The sequence below is a fragment of the Bacillus rossius genome, chromosome 1 (assembly GCF_032445375.1).
Source record: "Bacillus rossius redtenbacheri isolate Brsri chromosome 1, Brsri_v3, whole genome shotgun sequence".
Classification (NCBI taxonomy): domain Eukaryota; kingdom Metazoa; phylum Arthropoda; class Insecta; order Phasmatodea; family Bacillidae; genus Bacillus; species Bacillus rossius.
In genome coordinates, this window is record NC_086330.1 from 149,037,470 (window position 1) to 149,060,284 (window position 22,815).

General features: G+C 37.1%; 1 protein-coding gene across 1 annotated transcript in view; it reads right to left on the reverse strand.

The window, feature by feature from the left end:
* The window catches only part of LOC134537632 (thyrotropin-releasing hormone receptor-like), a 131,369-nt gene that overhangs the window by 103,559 nt on the left and 4,995 nt on the right, over positions 1-22,815 (reverse strand). The window contains exon 3 of the mRNA XM_063378331.1: positions 11,140-11,330. Coding sequence (XP_063234401.1) covers positions 11,140-11,330 — 191 coding nt within the window. The remainder of the gene's footprint in view (positions 1-11,139; positions 11,331-22,815) is intronic.

Below are 22,815 nucleotides of genomic sequence, written 5' to 3' on the forward strand. Positions count from 1 at the left end.
AATTAAAAAAAAAATATAGTTACTTAGTCAAATAATCTCTGAGAAATCTAAGAAGCACTAGCAGGAAGAACGAACTTCCTTCTCCTTGGAGTCTAGCGAAGCCATTCTTCTATTGCGATCGTTCGTGAGCATCCCGCATCCCGCATAAAATAACTAAATATTATTTACCTGCAAGTAACATGTGGCAACATCTGTTGTTGAAAAGCAGAACTACTTGCAACAAGTACCTTTGAATGAGAGAAATTAATTCTCGCTGATGAAATAATTAATAAATTCTATTTAAGTAATATATCTAATTTAAAACTCTTAGTTTGCGTCTGGCATTAGTCTCAGTAACTAATATGAATCCTGATTCGGGATTAGTTGCTGTATCAAAACGTCATCACTGTAGATACTGTAGCAAGGTGTTTACCTTGAGAAAGAATGCTAAACGACATGAGAGAAGCGAGTGTAATTTTGGTCCTTGTCAAAAACCATTTCATTGCAGTCAGTGTCAGAAATCCTTTGGTAGAAGATATTACTTGGATAGACATTACAAGACCTGTACAATTAGGATGAATAAAGATAACGATGACTGGGCTACAACATCGCGGAAGAGGAACGAAGGCGAAAAAGCTAGTGCTAAAATTACTGATCTGGATCAAGATAATAATTTAAAATTTAAAACAAACGAAGGAAGTTGTAACGACATTAGAAATTAAAAGATATTTACTCCAATATCTAGTCGTCACATGATTGAGTACTGTACTGAAGCACCTAAAGCAGGCAAGATCGAAGACTGTGATGGCGGTCTGAGATCAAAACGATGGAAACGACGTTATAAAATAAATTATCCTGATCAAGTTTGTGATGCTGACATGATTGAAGACTGTGGTGACACATCAGAAGCTGGCATGAACGAAGACTGTGCTGACACATCTAAGGCTGACATGATTGAGTACTGTGCTGAAGCACCAAAAGCAAGCAAGAGCGAAGACTGTGATGGTGGCTTGAGACCAAAACGATGGAAACGTCGTAATAAAATAAATTATCTTGATCAAGCTTGTGATAATCACTGGCAAGATGACGAAAGTGACCTTGTGGTTGCTGTTAAAACGATAGACACCAGAGATAATAATATTTATTATAAACATGCAAGGATGATGAACGCAGCAGAAGAGATAGATTATACCTCATGGGAGGATCCTAACATATTGGTTGACAGGGTACGACTACTACATGGATCGCTTTGTGCAGGAAACTATTCGAACATTAAAGAAATATCCTTCATACTCAAAGAACTGAGGGAAGCTGGCTACATACAATAATGGCTTCAATTAAATGTATGTGTATAAACTTGAAGATAAATAATATATTTTCTTTCCAGATGGTAGCTACCATTTATTGAAATCTGATTTCTAAATAAACTTTATAACTTAAAGGTGTAAAAAACGTTACCCCTGCCAGTCAAAATGTATACTAATAAAGACATGTCAGTAATCATGCCAAGTTCGATAAGAAAAGTAATTGGAATCAGTTGGAACCAATTGAAGATGGAGCTGTTGGAGCATTTGGAGCCTTTTGAAGTATTTGGAGCCTTTTGGAGCTTTTGGAGTAATTTGGAGCATTTGAAGCTGTTGGAGCCATTTGGTGCTGTCAAGCATTTGGAGGCCGTTTGGAGCATTTGGAGCTGTTGGAGCCATTTGGAGCATTTGGAGCATTTGGAGCTGTCAAGCATTTTGAGGCCGTTTGGAGCATATGGAACCATTTGGAGCTGTCAAGCATTTGGAGGCCGTTTGGAGCATTTGAAGCTGATGGAGCTGTTGGAGCATTTGGAGCTGTTGGAGCTAAGAAGTAGTCGTTGCACGTCTATGCAGGGCTAAATGTTTATAAGATTGATGGCTTTCGCAAGTGATTCTGTAGGATAGAAATTGTGGAATAAATATAATGTTTGTAAAAGACTTTGTGGTGTTTTATTTCTCGAACCTTACACTTTTCTGGTACTTTTTTTTAAAATTAAAGTTGTTTTGTATCGGCCAGAGATCGAACCAAGGACCTTAGTCGATTTAATCAATCAGTATATAGATTACAAATTTATTTAATGAATTTTGAACTTTTTCCCGAATCTCTATCATTAAAATTATGAATTACCAATATGTTGGTCTTGATGTTTGATACGATGAATTTAGTAGAGGATTTAAAGTCTCTTTAAGAACGTTGAACATGGTTTATTGAAGTTATTATTTTTTACATAAAATTAATCATTATTGTATCGATCGAGTATCGAACCAAGGACGGGAATCGATTAAATCAATATGTAAATTAATGAGTGATTTTTTTGATGAATTTTGGATTTTTTCCCGCTTTTCTAGCTACATTATTACATGATTACAAGATGGCGGCTGAATTTCATGATGGGGGGGGCACCTCGGTAATAAATGATAACTGCACTGTAGCGGGTTAGAATAAAATCATCCAGATGGAAATGTACTCTATAATACGAGTACACACACGATGGAGTACTCCAGCAGGTGGTAGCTCCTGGTAGCATGTACAAAACATAAAATGACGGATTCATGATGGTCAACAAGGACAAAGTCAAATTTCAAGGACAAAGTTAAATTTCAAGGACAATGTCAAATTTTAAGGTCAAGGTCAAGGTCAAATTTCAAGGTAAAGGTCTAAGTTCAAGGTCAAGGATTAAATTTCAAGGTAAAGGTCAAACTTCAAGGTCAAGGTCAAAGGTCAAATTACAAGGTCAAAGTTCAAGGTCAAGGTCAAAGTTCAATGTCAACAGTTGAGGACAAAGGTATGGTGACCAGATAATTATACTAACATGGTATCAGCACACTCTAGCGGACGAAAACTAGATGGTGATCTCCAGCAGGTGATTTCAAGATGGCGGCCGTCACAAAAAAGTGCAACGGTGGTTTTAAGGATTTTTTATTATTTAATTAGGTTGATTAATTTTTAATGATTTTTAAATTTTTTCCCAAATCTCTAGCATTAAAATTACGGATTTTCAAGATGGCGTCTAAATTTTAAGCTGGCGACCATAACGATAATTGCAACATTAATAGGATCCAATATGGTGGTCGTAACATAAAGTGTAAGGATGACATGGTACTCAACCAAGATGGCGGGTGTAACGAAATATGTAAAATTTAAATAATCCAAGATGGCGACCATAACGATAACTGCAACAGTGGTTTTTAAGATTTTTATTTAATTCGATCAAATAATTTTTTTAATGATTTTTAAAATTTTTCCCGATTTTCTAACATGAAAATTGTGGATTTTCAAGATGGCTGGCGTAACGAAAATTGCAACGGTGACGTCATTATCCTAAAAGAGGCTTATCGGAGGCTGTAGTTAAGGATGCTTAAGCCTATATCAGGAATTTGTGTTCTTTCTAAGGCAAATGACATTTGTGGTTTTTCGAAATCGAAATTTTTTCTCGAAACGGGAATTTTTCCCTCGAAAACGGGAAATTTTCCCTCGAAAACGGGAAATTTTGAGTCATTTTGAGTCAATTTTAAGGAATTTTGTGTAATTTTGAGTCCAAGATGGCCGCCGTGACATCACAATCCAAGATGGCGGACCGACAATCACAATCCACATCCTGAATCCTGGCGCAGAAAATACTTTCCTATACTACTCTCTTGTAAGCGTAAAACATGTTACGTTGGTTTAATTGAATATAATTAGCTGTCGATGAAGAAGGTCGTGAGATTCGGAATGGTCTGGTCTATACGTCTGTCATTGGTTATGACCATGGAGCTAATATACAGTAATACATCTGGAGAGGACAAGGGAAGGCCAGCAAAGGATGCGAGGTGAAGCCGGGTATCGGCGTTTGTTCCCTGCTTCCTACGCTGGAAGAAAACGAAAACGAGCCAAACTTGTCTCGCGCGGCGGAAAAATCCTCCAAACTAAACTCGCAACAGCTCCGAAACTATCAAAACAATCAAACTGAAAATTTTACTGGATTATCTGTAAACATTCTTCCCCACACCGCTTTAATATTTTTTTTCGAAACATGAATACTTTCATTTTTAAAAATTAAATACCTATTTACTGCCAAATTTTTTTGTGAATACGCAGAGTAAATTTCAACATCGAGGAAAAATTTTTGTTTGCAACTATAGGTGGGGGACACCTGCGAATGAAATTAGGAAGAAGCTTCAAATTTTATTTATATACCACTCTAGACGCATTCAACCCAATACTTTTATTTTTACAGAGAGTTGAAGTGGGTATAATGTTTCAGTGGGTAACACTACCGACATATGTCTTCGTAACGCACTTCTTTTTGTTATTATACTTCTCAAATTTTATAATTTCATACACAACGTTTATAAAAAACGAATTCTTACTTACTTCATTTAATCTATTACAAATCTCTTGTAATATACATGTATTAGTAGAAGTTAGAAGTCTTTTCAATATCATGTTCATGTTCCAGTCTACTTACTCAACCAACGTAACATGCAAACCTTAGCTTTACACTGGTAGAGAATTGTTTGTAATAACTGTAATGCTATGCATATACTGACAATGTAAGAAACTTTCAATTTTATTAATTGTTTGCATAAGAATTAATAATTTAAAAAAATCATAGAATAGGCCTTTATAGACTGAAAACCTTTCACGTAGTTTCAAGTAGCGTACATAAAAGTTTTTAAATATATATAATTACCAAATATTGTTGAATATATTTAACATTTTTATACATGTTACAACACACATATAATAACAAGCCTATATAGGATATAAAAAGACAGACGCCAAATTTTAGCATTTTGTATTTCTTTTCTCTGTGTGAATAAAATAACAGTTCTTAACGTAGTTGCTAATACATACTGTACTATATTTCTAAAAAAAATACGAAAACCCCTGACATCGTCACCATAACAATGATAAATTTGCAAAATAATTAAGGCACGTCTTTTAATGCTACGAAGCACACTCTTAAGATAAATGTTTTAAACTTATGTTGGGATTTATCTAATATCTTAAAAGCATTGTGAAACCGTTCCTTTGAGGGAAACCTTAATATACCGAACACCATATCATCCTTTAATCGAATTAGATTTTCGCTTCTTAAGACCCATTTGTCTTCAAAATGCACTGTACACAATGCATGGTTCGGAGACGCAGTCCAATTTTTCCGCTTTGTCGCTTTTTCCCAGATCTGTCGTTGATCGTCACGTTTTGGAAATCTATGAAAAAAGTAAAGAATTATACAACTGAAACTACTTCTCTTTGTTAAATAGTTTTCTTAGGTTTTTCGAAAAGTTCGAAGATTAGTTACTTCTGTTTAAAACATTTGCCACTTTTTTCTGATGCTTCAAAAGTTTTGGGAATTAATTTAGTTAACAAATGAAAAAAAAATCTTTAATACATGTGAAAAGCAACGCCATCCGGCTTGTAATTCCATCGATTTGTACAGCCATATGCGCTACAGGAAATCAGCATTGTAGCCGCACACCAGCGCCACTCAAACCTCAAGGACAAGTGGGCTGGGGCTGCGTTTGCAGTAGAAATACGCTTTCCTCCTCTTTCTTTTCAACCCTTCTTCGCAACCGGCTGGCTTCGCTCTCGCCCTACACATGTCCACTCCAGATCTTCTTACATGCTCCTTGGTTATGACCCGGTCTCGTGGTCCGAAGACGTTTGGTATATATGTTTGTATGACTTTGTACTTGAACGTTTTAGAGGTTATTCTAAGTATCGAAAACCTAGACTTTCATGTTAGGCTTATCGGCAATGTATTTAATTCGTCGGACAGGTATATTGTCTTGAGTTGTTTTTCGTACAGTGAATGATTAATAAACTCCGCGAAAGGAAATGGAAACAGAATATAAAATTTATTAAATATTTAATTAAACATGACACTGGTCAAGAATCAAACCGAGGACAGGAAGCCATCGATTCAATATGTAAATTAATGAATGGATTTTTCGGTGGATTTTGGAATGTTTTCCCGAATTTCTAGGTCAATAAATACAAATTTTCAAGATGGCATTCATAATGGCTTACTGGAGGCTGGTAGTAGTGGATTTTATTACTCTTTCAGAATTTTGAATTTGATTGCCGTATTTACCCGAAAATAAGACGATAGTTTTTTCCTTCTAGAGGATTCAAAAAATTGGGGACGCCTAACAACCGAGATCAACCTTTTTTTAAAGATCGTTTTGTTGTATAACCTTTAGTAACAAAGGCTGTTTATTTATTTATTCATAGCCTCCAATATAACCCAAACAATGGGTTTCCTATATGCCAAATATTGCAGCAATTCATGTTTTCCATAACTTCCTCATTATAAATGCCATAATGTTACTCCAGCAAAGCAACGAGCATATAAGCAGCTATGTAAACAATAGCCGTGCTCATATATAACACAATACGGATGTGTATACGACACTTTCTCTGCTGCATGCCATAGACATGTTCCAGGCTGCCAACATCGCAAAGCGAAAGATCAGTAGTCCCGTCAATATGGAACACACTTCGTGTACTTTTATCTTTGAAGTGGCATATGTTAACGATACATATGCATATATGGTGAACGGATATCGCATTGTTTATTTTTGCCGAAGTCGTTTTTACATTCGTTAATCGTTATTGCTGATCACGTGGAAAAACGAGGTTCAAGTGTGAAAGCAAATTGTAATAAAGGTAAAATGCGCAGTTATGACAAAAATTTTAAACTAATGGCATTGAAATATGCAGAAGACACCAATAACTGTGTGGAGCTAGAAAGCATGGTGTTACCGAGGCAAATGTTCGGCGCTGGAAAAAAAAAAGCCTCGAATACAGAATGCAAGCTCAACACGAAAATATTTCCGTGGACCACGACGTGTAAACTTCCCTGAGATTGACAAACAAGTAACGGAATTCGTACGAGCACAGAGAAGAAATGGAATGCCAGTTTCTTATATTTCTATCCAACAAAAGGTACGCGAAATCGCAATATCTTTGAACATTGCAGGAAGAGATTTCAAAGCTTGTAGGGGCTGGTGCACAAGACTAATGAGGAGAAGTGGGTTTTCCCTTCGAAGAAGAACGTCGTTGTGTCAAAGGCTGCCGGCAGATTTTGAAGAGAAGTTGGCAGCCTATCAAAGAATTGTTATTAAATTACGAAAATCGCACAACTATCTCATGGGGCAAATCGGGAATGCAGATGAAAACCCTGGTTATTTATATAAGGCCTATGCCATCAAATTACACAATAAATTGATGATCGTGGGGCAAAATCCATCACAATTAAAACTTCTGGAAACTAAAAATTAAGAGTGACTGTTATGCTGACAGTGTTGGCAAATGGCAGGAAATTTTGAAGAGAAAAACAATGCCTAACGATAAATTGCCTAACGGTATTGTAGTGAGGTGTCAACCAAAAGGGTGTATGACCAACGATTTGATGTTGGATTGGTTAGGAATAATTTGGGGCAGAAGACCTGGTGCTTTGTTGAAGCAGAGAGGCATGCTTGTACTAGATGCCTTTAAAGGACATCGGACATCAGACATGAAAAAAATACAAGACTTGAACACATATCTGGTAGTTATTCCTGGTGGAATGACTTCTCGACTACAGGTACTAGATAATGTGGTTAAGAAACCTTTTAGGGACAATTTGAAGCAGCTATACTGTCAATGGCTGGCGGCAGGTAACCATGAAAAAACACCCACAGGTAAAATTAAGAAGCCAACTGGTGCACAACTGTGCAATTGGATCATGACAGCATGGAACAGGATCAGGCCTGAAGTTATTGTGAATAGCTCAAGAAATGTTGCCTAACCAATGCTATGGATGGCACAGAAGATGAGTTCATGTGGAATGATGCAGAGAATTTTGACAGTGAAACCGATGAGAATGAAGACAGTGAAAGTGATGATCATCATAGTGACAGTGGAGAAGAGGAAAATGTGTAATGTAATTAACTGAAACTGGAAAAAAATAAAAAGCAGCTGAAATGACCTAATTCGGTGTTTTAAATGTGTAATGTTATTTGTAGAAGACAATTTTAGAAATATATGTAGATATTGCTTATATCAATGTTTTCTTGTGAATCCAGGCAATGGCACCAAAAGAAAGAAGCTAAGATTGTAAGTTTATAATTTTTCCTGAACATGTTTTCATAATTTATTGGGGGGTCGTCTTACATCCAGGGACGTCTTATTTTTGGGTGAATACCGTGATTTAAGTAAAATATTCTACAAAAATTAATTTTTTTGTATCGACCAGGGATCGAACCAAGAAAAGGAATCGATCGAATCAATAAGTTTATTGATTGCAAAATTAATTAATAAATTTTGGAATTTTTCCCGAACTTCTAGCTAAATAATTACAAATTTCCAAGAAGGCACCCAAATGATAAGATGGCGGGTGTCACAGTAATAATAATTTATTACTGCACCCTAGCGGGTAAAAATTAAACAAGTAGGATGGTAATGCACTCTATCAGACAATTACACACTCACATGATGGAGTCCTTCAGCAGATGAAAACAAGATGGTGGCAATGTCCTCTAGCAGGTAATATATGTTAACTATCGTTCCTGGTAGCGAGCACTTAACACAAAATGGCGGATCTAAGATGTTTGTCAAAGTCTCGGTCAAATTTTGAAGTCAAGGACAATTTCAAGGTCAAAATTCAAGGATAAGGTCAAAGTTCAAGGACAGGGTCAAAGTTCAGGGTCAAGGTTCAAGATCAAGGTCAAAGGTCAAGGTCCAGGTTCAATGCCAACAGTCGAGGTCAAAGGTATGGTGAACAAAAATTATACTAGCATGGCATCAACGCACTCTAGCAGACGAAAACAAAATGGTGGCCTCCATCGGACGAAGACAAGATGGCGGACAGGACGTCATACCAGCTGACGATATATACCTTGGTATTGGTGGTGGGAGTTCAGTCTGTAGGTAGCTTCCATGGAGGAAGGATCTGTTGGTTTTTTATTTTTTGCTCTTGCCGTTTTAGAACCAAGGACGGGAATAGATCTAATCAATAAGTATATTAATAAGTTATTTTTTTATGAATTTTGAACATTTTTTCATTAAAATCGGATATTAACTAAAGATTTTCAAGATGGCGCCCGTAACGATAATTGATAGTGGTGACATAATTAAAAATTTCGGGTGTGACATAAGGTGTTTTTATTACTATTTATTGAGAATTTTTAAATTTATTTATTAATTACTGGTTTACTTTCACCGGGAATCTAACCATAGAACAATTCGTTTTGTAAATAAACAATTGAAGTTTTCAATATTTAAATATAATATGGAATTTTTTTTTGAATTTCTATCATTAAAATTACGAATTTTGAAGTTGGCGGCAGTAACGATAATTGCAACATTTACGTCTTAATACAAGATGGCAGTTCTGACTCAAACAGGTGATTCTATTGTTACTTCAAATTTAAAAAAAAATATACAAGTCCATATTGGCATGCTATTTTGATATATACCTTATTTAATTCTCAGTCTCGTAAATGTCTCGATGGCCGAGCGGTTAAAGGTGTATGTTTTCCAACCTAGAGATCAGAACGGCAATGTTTCGAATAACAGCACTTCCGATGTGTTTTGCATAAAAAATTAAAATTTCATATGTCGATAAGGACCATAATAGCTATGGTAGGTAATGGAACAACCACGTTTTGTGTTGAGACAGAGCAATGCTAGCGCTCTCTAGGAACAAACAGCAGAAACAAAGTCAATGGTATCCAAGATGGCGGCCTCCAGCAGAACAGAAAAAAATCAGGAGCGACGCTGGCGCTCTCTAGGAACAAACAGCAGAAACAAAGTCGACGGCATCCAAGATGGCGGCTTCCATTGGAACAGAAAAAAATCAAAATGGTCGCCGTGACGAAAATGTCATCAAGATTAGGTGGGGCGCTCGATTTAAAGATGGCGTATCCAAGATACCCTCCAGGTCAAGGTTAAAGGTCAAGGTCATCCAAGATGGCCGCCGTGACGTCTTCGGAGATGTTTAATCCAAGGCATCAGAAACCGCCACAAACCACCGCCTGGCGCCTGTGCCCGGATGCCCTATTATATACTACTTCCGTTGGGGAAAAGTTTTTTTTTAACAGACCGTACAATTTCAGTTTGTTCAACAAGACTAAATTTAAAACAATGTAATAGTGCCACTGTTAGCGTTAAGTACGCGAGTATTTTCTTACCGCACGCTCGTACCAACGATATTTCTGACGTGTTGTTGAGTTTAAACGTTTCCGTAATAAATAATAACCCGTATTTCCGTAAATTTAAATCTAACTCACTAAAATTAAGGAATACTCTTAATGCTTGGCAGCACTAGTACGCATGAAAGTATGGATGTATGAATAAGGTCTCTTTCATGTCGAGGTAACTGTAAATGGTAGAGAGGTGTTAAGAGGGGAATAGAACATTCTCCGGAGAGAGTGGTTGGGGGGGACACGGGAGTAACCGGAGAAACCCCACCGTCCGACCGCAATGACCGCCACGTTTTCCACTTGCAGAAAAATTTAACTGGAATTGAACCTGTATCGCCCGGTGGGAAGTACGTCATCTGACCCCTTCCCGACATCATTACATCACGTGCTGATAGACAGTTCTCTTGTACCCCCTTCCCATGGGAAACAACATGAAGGATTTTTTTTTTAAAAAAAGACCAAGAACAAGAATTAACGAAGCAAGCCCTTTTATTTTAAATAATGTCAAACTTAACAGATACACTAAAGTGATGACATTATTTCACGTGTTTTCTTACTCACTTTTACCAATTTAATAATTTTTTAACAACACTGCACTCCGTGGCAACTGTTAACTGTTAACAAATAAATACAATTAATACACAAAATTAATATAAAAAACTTAGTGTAGTTGGCAATATCTACCAAAGACCACAAATTACTTAATGTCTCATAATTTTTAACTACTAGTTTCAACTGTATATAAATTCTAACATGAAAGCTGAAAAATGAAATTTTTCATTAGGACTTTTCTCTTCATAAAAAATAAAAAAAAATAAAGTGTAACATTGTGAGACACTGATACAAAGTACTCTAGGACAGTTACATTACAAACACTAATTCTAATTAATGGAGCAAACAATAAATGTTTTGATTACAGCTAGAATCATTTCGAAGTTCTATTTATTATTTAAATTCTGACCCAGAGCTCTTTGTCCCGAAGCGGGACACTCGACAGCGCGTGTATGTAAGGTAAGCGCAGCTCCTGAAGTGGGTCCAAAGCGGGTGCCTGTTGTCTCCTTCTCGTCTGCCGAGTGACTGCCTCCTTCCCTGCGGCGCTGCACACGGTCCTCGCTGGCGGCTGCTGCTGACTGGACTTCAACCCGGACCCCACTAACCTCGAGTCGCGGCCTCCAGGCCACTGCTACTCCCACTGGGCTCATACTCTATACCTCGAGCTAAACCCCCCATTTTGCACCTTGTCTTGAGTGGGCGTTCGTGGTTGTTTACGCAAAGGTTTGCATAATCAACTGCGTTCTTTTTTGCTGATTTGGTGTGAATGGGAGCATTGAATTGGAATTGGAATTGAAATTTTCTTGGAGAGAGGTTAAAGGGTATCGGGCACTGCCCCACCTCAAAGTTGGTCCGTGGGTGGCAACGACTGTTGGCTATCAGTCAGCCGGGTTTTTTTTCTGTGTGCTGCTATAAGACCAACAGCGGCTAAGAGGGCAGCTGGCTTGGGGTGATAGCCTCCTGCTTTAACGCATGCCAGACAGTCAATAGTACTGATTAGACAGTGTGAGCCCGCTGGTTCTACGATGGATCGAAAGCATTGGCATGAAGATTTGCAAGAGGCAGTTAAACATCCAATAGAAGGAGACTGGTCCGAAAGGAAAACCCTTTTGACGGATTACACTAAGGACAGAGGATTGGACTTGAAGAGAGTGACCATACTGGTTGACAAATTGCTGGATAAGAAAGTAAACTGGGCTAAGGAACCAGTACCAAATTTAACTGAAAGAAAATGGCTGCTATCTGTTGGTCCCATAATATGTGAACAAGACCCTACTATAGTTAAAATGATGATAAGGGAAATCTTCAGGAAAGACAAAACTACGGCTGAGAAGGAAGAATCGATTGAAGAGTTTGTGATAAACCCTAAATGGGATGAACAGGAGGTGCTTTCATGTGCTGAAAAATTAATAATTGAGCTAACCACCTACACGACCACAGAGATATCTAAGGTTAACAAAGCATCTACAAACTATATTCTGCCCAGAGTAACACAGCTAAAAGGCCTATTAGATAAGGTTCTGATAGACAATTCCCGGCTTAACGGAGTGATAAAGGGGATAGAATTAAGTAAAGGCCCTGTGATAAGGAAGACGTATGCGGAAGTAACAAGTGCAGCTGAAATTGGAGGGACTACTCGTCAACAGATCATACCTAAACAGAAGAAGGAGTTGCTGATTGTCCTGCCAAGTGACGAAACTCAAACAAGTGACACCACCAAAAGAGAGATCTTAAAGAACATTGATCCAATAAAGAATGGGCTGAAATTCAAAGGAATAAGGAAAATTTCGAAAGGAGGAATCATAATCGAAGCACAAGACTCCAGCACGATTGAAAAACTGCAAAAAGATGAGAAAATATCTAAACTAGGACTACGTACTGAGCGCCCTACAAAGCAGGGCCCGAAAGTTATTATGTACGACGTGCCTAGGGAGTTCGATAACCCTGATATAGCTGGCACAATATTTGCTCAGAATCTGAGCGCAGATGAAGTCTCACTGGAGGAGTTCAGAGCTGGTTTCATGGTGCGAACAAGACGCGGCAGAAAGGATAATAAAGAAACAGTGCACCTTGTCATTGAATGCACACCTAAAATAAGGAATATCTTGCTAAGCAGAACACATATGTATATTGGCTTTTCTGCATGTAAAATTAGGGATTTTGTGTCAATAACTAGATGTTTCAACTGTCAGAATTACGGACACCCCGCACATAAATGTAAAAGCAAAACTATCTGCTCTATATGTGGACTTGATGGGCATAAGTATACAGAATGTAGTAAGAAAAATGAAGGAAATAAGTGTGCAAATTGCAGACGAGAGAATAAACCACACGAGCATAGGGTAGATAGCACTGATTGCCCTGCCTATAAGAGAGCTTACGAAAGAGAAATAGAAAGAACTAATTATGGTGAAATATGAAAATAACATAAAAATAGGGCAACTAAACGCACAACGTTCAGCTGTTGTCAGTGCTGAATTAAATAAGATTGCAGAAAAAATGAAGCTTGATGTGATCTTATTACAAGAACCCTATGTATTACGTGGGCAAGTTGCAGGAATCCATGGTTTAATATATGCAATAGGAGATAATCCGAAATCGGCAATTTGGATTAGAAATGAAACTCTAACTACGATGTTACTCTCCGGCATTTCTAATGAACATCATGTTTGCATGATCATGCAGATGAGGATGATGAAAATATACGTTATCTCATCCTATTTTCAATTCTCAGATCCTATTGAAGTACATATTGATAAGCTTAATTCAATATTGGATACAATTGGACATGAAAATATAATAATTGGTGCAGACACAAATGCAAAATCTTCTTTTTGGAATTCACCAGTGAATGACGAAAAAGGTGAGATCATGAACGTTTTTATCATGGAAAGAGATCTATATGTTATTAATGATGATCCATTAACAGGAACATATCTATCACCAGCAACTAATACTGAGACTTTCATTGATGTGACATTGACTGATAACAACATGAAAGAAAGAGTCAATGAATGGAAGATTCATCTGGACAGTTCAAGTGACCACAGATTGATGACTTATGAAATCCAATTGCAAAGAACTGAGATGCCTCCCATAATAATAAGTCCACGGTACATACATAAGAACGCGGATTGGAAGAAGTTTGATGAATTAATAACAAGCAAAATAAATGAATTATCACATGAAGAAGATGTATATAACTCCGCAGAAGCACTCGCCATGAGATTAACAATTATATTACAGAATATCTGTGAGAAATGCTTTAGGAAACAAACGAAAATTATTCCTGGAAATCCCTGGTGGGATGTTGAATTAGAAGAAACTAGAAGAGATCTGGAAAGACTAAGAAGAATCATGAAGAGAGCGGCAAATGGATTTTATAAACTTTTAATTTTACAACAGTACAGAATAAGGAGAAAGAAATATAAGAAAGATATTTTATTAAAGAAGAAGGTATACTGGGAAAAACTTGTCCTTAACAAGGGGAATATGGACCCTTGGGGATATGTGTACAAGGTGATGGCTGGCAAAGTACGAAGTTCTTTTGAAATCCCTGGGATGATGATGGCAAATAGACAAATTACTGACATTACAGAAAATTTGGAAACTATTCTACATGATTTACTACCTAATGACAACCCAGATGAAGATACGAATATTCAAAAGATGAAGAGAGAAGCGATGAAAGAACTGCCTGATACAGAAGACACAGTTTCTTTCACCATCCAAGAGCTTGACAAGATCATTAAAGAGTTAAAACCACGAAAAGCACCAGGTAAAGATAATATAACAACTGAGTTAATTTGGCGAGCTTACCCTCGAATCAAGGAAGTACTGTTACATCTGTATAATTTATGCTTATCTTCAGGAACATTTCCAAAAATATGGAAGGAAGGAGTTCTCAAAATCATATACAAGGGAAATGCTAAGGACCCGAAATTAACTAAGTCATACCGGCCTTTAACTATGCTGCCTAACATGGGAAAAATTTATGAGCGGCTCATTAATGCAAGACTAACAGCTTATTTGGAAGTAATACAGGGAATAGATAAACAGCAGTATGGCTTCAGAAGAGGGTATAGTACAGAAAAAGCGCTATACGATGTAAATCAATATATTAAAAACCTACAAGAAAAATATGTGCTTGGAGTGACGATAGATATAGCAGGAGCATTCGACCACGCTTGGTGGCCTCAAGTATTATGGCGCTTAAAGAATCTTAACACACCTAAGAACCTGTATGCCGCCATAAGGGGCTTTCTGCAAGATAGAAAGTGTGAATGTCGATTGGGCCACATAGTTGTGGAAAAGAAGCTCTCCATGGGCTGTCCTCAGGGTTCAGTCCTTGGTCCGCTACTATGGAATATAATATTTGATGAGCTTCTGAAAATTGAGTTACCAGTAAATAACATTATATATGGCTATGCAGATGATGGCTTGCTCATTATACCCGCTACTTCACGCTACGAATTAGAGCAGACAGCAGAAATTATTCTACGCTCTATCAACACCTGGGCAAGCAGTGTCCGACTTCTTATATCATCTGAAAAAACTGAAGGCGTATTACTAAAGGGAAAATTACATAAAGACAGACCACCTTTAATAAGATTTCAAGAACGAATAGTGAAGATAAAACAAAAAGTTAAGTATCTAGGGGTACAAATCACAACGGGAACAGGATACCAAGAACACATACAAGAAGCATCACAAAAGGCCCTACTGTTAATGCAAAAAATAAGGAGTCATAAACCTACAAATGTAGGATTGAGCACTAATACTATGACAACACTGTACAATGGAGTATACCTGGGCATACTTACCTATGCTTGCTCAGTCTGGTATGAACTACTACGCAATTCACATGTAAGAAGAAGGTTAAACTCATCCCAACGAACAGCTCTAATTGCTGTAACAAAAAGCTACAGAACTACGTCTTTAGAAGCACTGCAGGTTATCGCTGGAGCCTTACCTATAGACCTACTAATACAAGAAAGAGCAAAAGTTGTGATATTAAAGATGAACAAGGAATACACTGCTTCAAAATATCGCAGAATTCACATAGAAAATATTGAAATCTGGCAAGAAAGGTGGCGAAACTCTGACAAGGGAAGGCATACACACAATATATTCCCTTCAATAGAAGAACGGATGAAATTTTCATGGATAAGTACTGACCACTACACTTCACAATTCCTAACAGGTCACGGGAATTTTAAACACAAATTAAACTCTTTTAACTTAGTGGAAAGCCCTATGTGCCCTGTGTGCATGGAAGAAGACACAGTAGAGCATGTTCTAAATGATTGCGTTAAAATAGAAGACATACGAAACAAGTACACAAGGAAGATGGCTATGGAGGATGTTGATATTAAGGATATTAATCAAATTGTGAGAGATAAGAAGACTTATGACATATGGAGAAATTACACCTTTGAAGTATCCAAGAGACTGGAGCGTTTCGATAGTTGGATGCACGAACAATCTCTGATGGAAGATCTGCTTTCCGATACGGAATAACTTACTACAGAAAAATAAAATAACTCTTTGAATCTCCTACACAAGTTTCTTTGGCTGTTCTTCTTGTGTATAGTGTAATCGAACAGTCGGAATATTATATCAAATTAGATAAATGAACTGAAAAGAATTAATTAAGAATAAGAGAATTAAAAATATACACCAGATCTCTCTTTGAAAATAAGAATAAGAATTATGACAGAATAACGCCCTGGAAACCTGTATAAGCAAGCTAAAAGGATATGAATTATTATATAATATAAACTGTATTATATTATATAATATATATATATATGTGTGTTAAAAATATAATCATGTGTGCAATAAATATAAATAAACTACTCTTGCAAACCTTATAAAAAGGATTATATCCAGAGTAGTCTTTAAGTAAACATACATAATCTATAATATGATTATTTTCTATAAAGCTACAAGATAATCTGCTACTACCACACATCCTGTATGTTCTAGTTTGTACCATCTCGAGATTTACTGTTCCTGTCAGGAAGATTACCCTCGGAACAACCCAGGAATATGTGGCTGCCGTATACGAGCGATGTCAGTCTATTATTATTATGCACACACGCACACCACAGCCGATGCCATAAGTCTTTGACCAACCAGCCCCTTTCTGTAATGTTCCCGGTGTGTTACTTAGTCAAACAAACTCGCTTCCACCTTATTCGCTCGACGAGTAACTACTTACTGTCTGCGGCGAGTAGGTATAGACATACCCAAGTACTCTCGGATACCGAGGAGCGAGTTTTCAGTAATTTAGTCGCTGAGCGAGTTTACAACTCGTTGAGCGAGTTACCTTATTGATTTCCCCGGGCGAGTCCCAATAAATGCAGAACTTTCAAAGCTACCTCCGCACTTGACTTCTGTGGCGCCGGAGCAGCGCGGTGTCTTCTGTCCGGGCGGCGGTCAAGGCAGCGGTGGTGCGGTCGTCTTCAGGATGTGATAGAGGAGTGCTCTGACTTGCACAACTCTCGAGGGGTTGTATATACTCGCTTGGGGCTAACGAACTTCTAGGGCGAGAACCGACCAGAACAATCTTGCATGGTCTCGCTAGGCATCCCCTTTCCCCCCACGAGTGATGACGTGCTGTTCACGTCTGCCCACATGTAATGACGCGCAATTAATCGGAATTGATTACTCATTAAAAAAAACTGCAGGCAACTTTACAAGCACTGAAATAAGCACCAAGGGCTAACTAAGACAAGAGGCGGAGAAGAAAGAAAGTTAAAAGTGACAGCATAACCCTGTAACACCCTTTCTTATTCTGATCAATTTAGCCCACACTCAAAGAGAATAACTTCCATAAAGTATTAAAAGAAACAAACAGGTCTGTAATTTTGTAAATGACCAAAAAAAAATGTGCAGTGTCTGTATAAATATGTACCAATGATGTAAATATAAAATAAAACAAAGCTAAACAAAAATCTTTAATTCCTACCTTCTCCTTCACTACAATTAATTGTCAATTAAATGGACTGCATTGGAAACAGTAACTTTTCGATTTTAATAATTTAATTTTTTTTAGAAAAGTAGTGCTTAAGGATGTAAGAGCACTAATTAGCATACAAAAGCAGTTTATAAACACGCGTTATAATTCAAACGGTATCTTCATGACAACTATTACAGTTGCTTTTTTTTATAGGTTCTTCACTTTTGGTATTAAATACCTCCTTTGCAGTAGTCCACAATCGTATATAATATACCTGTGGCCATACAGTTTGATATTCCATTTACGTATTTATAAACTACCGTTTAAATCATTATAGTCAATTCAAAACCAAATGTTCAATCTTGACTCGAAGCATTTGTTAATATGCGAAATTTTTAAACTTTATACATATATTTTATTACTTTTGCATTGTTCTTTGCGATAACGTTGTTCACCTTAGGCTTTCCTGGTCGTTCCATAACTAGGAATGCACAAGTACTCTGTTATTTTTACTATTTGATAAGAAACTATTTTTCCATTTTTTAAAATGTTAAAAAATTTGTCTCTTTCAGTACTCGCCAGTGATGTGTAACATATAAACTCTACAACGAGCAAATCAAGTGTTCTCATGTTGCAAAAACACTTATTACGCGGACACGAAATTTAACATAGAATTTTTTTTAAAATAATGACAAGGTTAATAAATATACACGCGAATAGTGTTTTCAACTACATTTAACGACTAGTTTCCTCGCACACCGCTAAATTCGCTGCCGGAGCAGCTACGTCAACAATTAAATCATTCGATTTGCAAACCGAAATTTTAAACTATAAAATGAAACAACTGCGATAAAAGCGAAAAAGACTAAAAATAATAAACCCTGACTTTGGGTCTGATTGTTACAAGGAATTTTATTAGAACCCTGCCTATCCAATTAAAATTCAGTTAACAGTTAATAATATAAATTTCCATTCGGCTTTTTGAACTTTAGTTTGCGCCATTCGCCACAGATAACAGCTCTGTGGTTACACATTACCGTTCCTTTCCCGAAATTACTCATACTAAATGCCGTTTACCGAGAGCTAAGACGTTACAAATCATAAATATCTTAATCAACTTACATGCTTACTTGTCCTTTCTGTTTCCTTGATTTAAATATGTTTTCGTCTCCCTAATTTCGGTCCTTCTTCTGAATTCTGTACGTTTTGAATACTGTACATTAGTACACGACTGATTCCCATACTAACTGTCAGAAGTAAGCATGTGTGAAGGACAAACCAAACTGCACTGAATACGTGGTAATAACATATTGTTAGTTTTAAGAAGACTGTTGATTGTCGCTCTACCTTCTGGCTCGGGCATAGAGTGTCTGACTTGTGAATTGTAGGACTCTGGTTCACGGCTTCGATCCTCCAACTCGGGTTGTCTCAGGCAAATGGTGGAATTTGTCTGATAGGAATATAATCACTTGCAACAAGTCATGCTACCAAAGAAGCGGTTTGTGGGGAAATAATAAACCTGCTAACATGCTTTCACTTGGGAAGCATGTTTCTGTACTAGTGCTCCCCGTGCGGTGACCATTCGGGAGTTTTATCTGGAGTCGCGGAGTTTTGCAAAAATACTTGTTAGTTTAAGATTGTAAAAGAAGCATTGCACTGGTGGATCTAAGATGGAATGTCATAAAGCATAGAGCAGGGCGACTAGTGCTAAAACACAATTTATTTAAAAAAAAAAAAAAAACAATAATTGAGGCATGAACAGATATTAACAACCAGTGGATGATTTTCGATCAGCAAGACATTTACTCTGCTAAAAACATTTAGTTATAGCTTGGGGCTGACCTCTGAAACATATCGAAAATACAATATAAACACATGGATCCTATTAACATGATTTTTTTCACAAATGTTGGGCTCCATGAGTTAGGCGCTTGCAAAATACATAAATAATTTCAGAGCTTTACGTTACAATAAAAAGGACAATAAAAATAACTGGATCATACTAAAAAAATTGGTTGTCTATAAAGTCGGTTCACGGACGATAGTTTAACGTGACAACGTCATAACGAAACATTGATGAAATGATTGATCCAGAAGAAAAGGAAATATCATATTCGGCCTGAGACTGAGCCGTAATAGGTTGTTGCAACCAAACCATTTAGGCATTAAAAATATTATATTCTTTGAGGAAGAATTTTTTTTTAAATTTTTTCTATCTTTTGTATGATAAAATCTACCTCTGCATACTTTAATGAATAAAATTGAATCATTTTTATTGAATTATCACTATTTTGTATGGATACAAAGGAGTGAAATGAAATGTACAATTTAATTAATAAATTTACTTTTATTTCCATTAATTATTCAAATATATTTATTACTTTTGAAATGTTACGTGCGCCGAATTTATTTTTACAAGCACAAAAAAAAATTTCGCATCTGCCGGGATTCGAACCGACTATCTTACCACCAGAAGATAGCGCCGCTGATCGCTCACCCACGAGGCCATATTCGTTTATTAATAGTTTCAGATGTTATATAAATATTTATAAAAATTTTGTTCACGGTAGGGGAATAATATTATTTCGTTTTTATAACTCGATTTTATAACAAATACGCATCCCAAATACACCAAACTTATTTATAATGTGTTACGATATTTTTTTAAAAATTTGGGCAAAAGATCCCGGTTGTAATTTTAATTATTATGTGTAACTGTTGGTTCAAAACGTATTTGAATATTCAACATTACTTTTCAATAACTGTACCGATTGTGCTGAAAATCGGTGGAAAATCGTTAAATTACATAATAATAATAATTCAAACGACGAAAATATGATTGAAAAGTCAAATCGATGGTCGTTCCAATCGAGTGGAAGAGAGATGCCACGCATGCGTAGGCCCTACAATGAGCATGAAGAGAGATGCCACGCATGCGTACAATGAGCAAATAGGACACATCCGTAGTGGGACACTTTTTCGTGCGTGCAGCCGGCGTTCATCGATTTATTAGACGTTGTCACGTCAAAAATTGGTTGTCTGTAAAGTCGGTTTACGGACGATAGTTAAACGTGACGTCATAACAAAACATTGATGAAATGATTGAACCAGAAGAAAAGGAAATATCATATTCGGGCTGAGACTGAGTCGTAATAGGTTTTTGCAACCAAACCATTTAGGCATTAAAAATATTATATTCTTTGAGGAAGATTTTTTTTTTTAATTTTTCTATCTTTTGCATGATAAAATCTACCTCTGCATACTTTTATGAATAAAATTGAATCATTTTTATTGAATTATCACAATTTTGTATGGATACAAAGGAGTAAAATGAAATGCGCAAATGAATTAATAAATTTACTTTTATTTGCATTAATTAATTCAAATATATTTATTACTTTTGAAATGTTGCGTGCGCCGTATTTATTTTTACAAGTACAAAATAAAAATAAATTCGCAACTGCCGGGTTTCGAATCGACAACCTCTAGTGCAAGAGTTAGGTACGCTAACCACAAGCCCACGAGGCCATACTAAAGAATTATAGTTTCAGATGTTATATATAGTTATAAAAAATTTTTTCACGGTAGGGGAATAATATTAACACGATTTTATAACAAATACGCATCCCAAATACACCAAACTTATTTATAATGTCTTACAATATTTTTTTAAAACATTGTGCAAAAGATCCCGGGTGTAATTTGAATTATTATGTGCAGTGGCGCACCCAGGGGGGTGGGGGGGTTGGGGGTTTAAACCCCCTCCGAAAATTTGAAGAAAAAATCTAGAATGGAAAAAGTAAAAACATTCCCAGTCCCAGCAAAATAGGTACGATGGTCTATGGGCAGCGCTCAAGTACCAAACTTTGTGAGATGTTTTCACGTCAGCGTATACATTATGGTGTCGCCAGACTACTATGCTTACCCCTGCAGCGCCTAGCAATCTCTACCCGGCACCCCCTCCCTAACGGTTATCCCTCGCTCTGTTAGTCGATGCGTTTTCATTTTCTCTTACTCAGTCTGTTTTCGGCTACCGTGTAACATTACCGAAGATTGTGGGAACTGGGCATTGTTCTTCTTCGCGAGTTTTAGAACTGATGTTGATAGTGAGTGCGGTATCAGAATGTCTAAACGTAAGCAAGGTTTTTAATTTACTGAACTACTTCTCCAAACGACCAAAGCCAGGAATTAGTTATGATGCTGAACATGAAGGTAAGCGGCTTGCAAGGAATTGGTAGATTTCTCATTTGTGTGTCAAGTAATTGCCCATTTTTTTATGTTGCTCTTCCGAGAAAAGTACCTGTAAACACAAACAGGAGAGCACAGACCCTGTTTTTTTTCAAGAAGCCGGGAAGTATTAGGATTAAGCACCACTACTACTACAATGGAGAGGGCGAACGTCTTTCTCGGTAGATAATCGTCAAAACACGGACAACTTACATGAAACACAGTAAACCTGCAGTTCATGATGATGGGTAGATCCGTGACAGAAATGCAGGTTGGACAGAGGCACTTGTGATATCATGTGGCTCTAGTCGCCAGAGAGCATACATTACTGTGCAATTCAAAAACATGAATTCGCATTTCTAGACGAATAATTCCTACCACAGTGAAGGCACGACCCAATGATTGCGTGCATGTCTTCACAAGTATCTCGCGATGAGTAAACAACTGTTGCCCTGCGCACATTTTCCAGGAAATGGTCTGTGAGTACAGAACCCAGTCCCCAACTCACCCGTGCCCAAGAGCGTCGCCAGCCGATAATCTTTGAGGGGGGGGGGGGGGGGGAAGTTGATTTATGGAGCCATGCTTTAACAGTAGATTATAGCCGCGCAGACGGAATACTTGGATTGGAAAAAGTGAAATCATTCGAGTTTCGACGTACGAGACTTGCTTCATCGTTCAAACCAATCATATTACCTTGTCGTGAATAATAGTTTTTAGTAGTGTTTTTTAATAGTGTACCACGAACACTTCATTTAGCGTGTCTGCAATATGTATCATCAACTGTATTTGACAGAACTAATGCAGCATTGTTAAATATGAGGCTTTCGTTTCCTGGAAGGACGGACGGAACATTAGAACAAGTCTATTTTCATAATTCCTTCAAATGCAGTGACA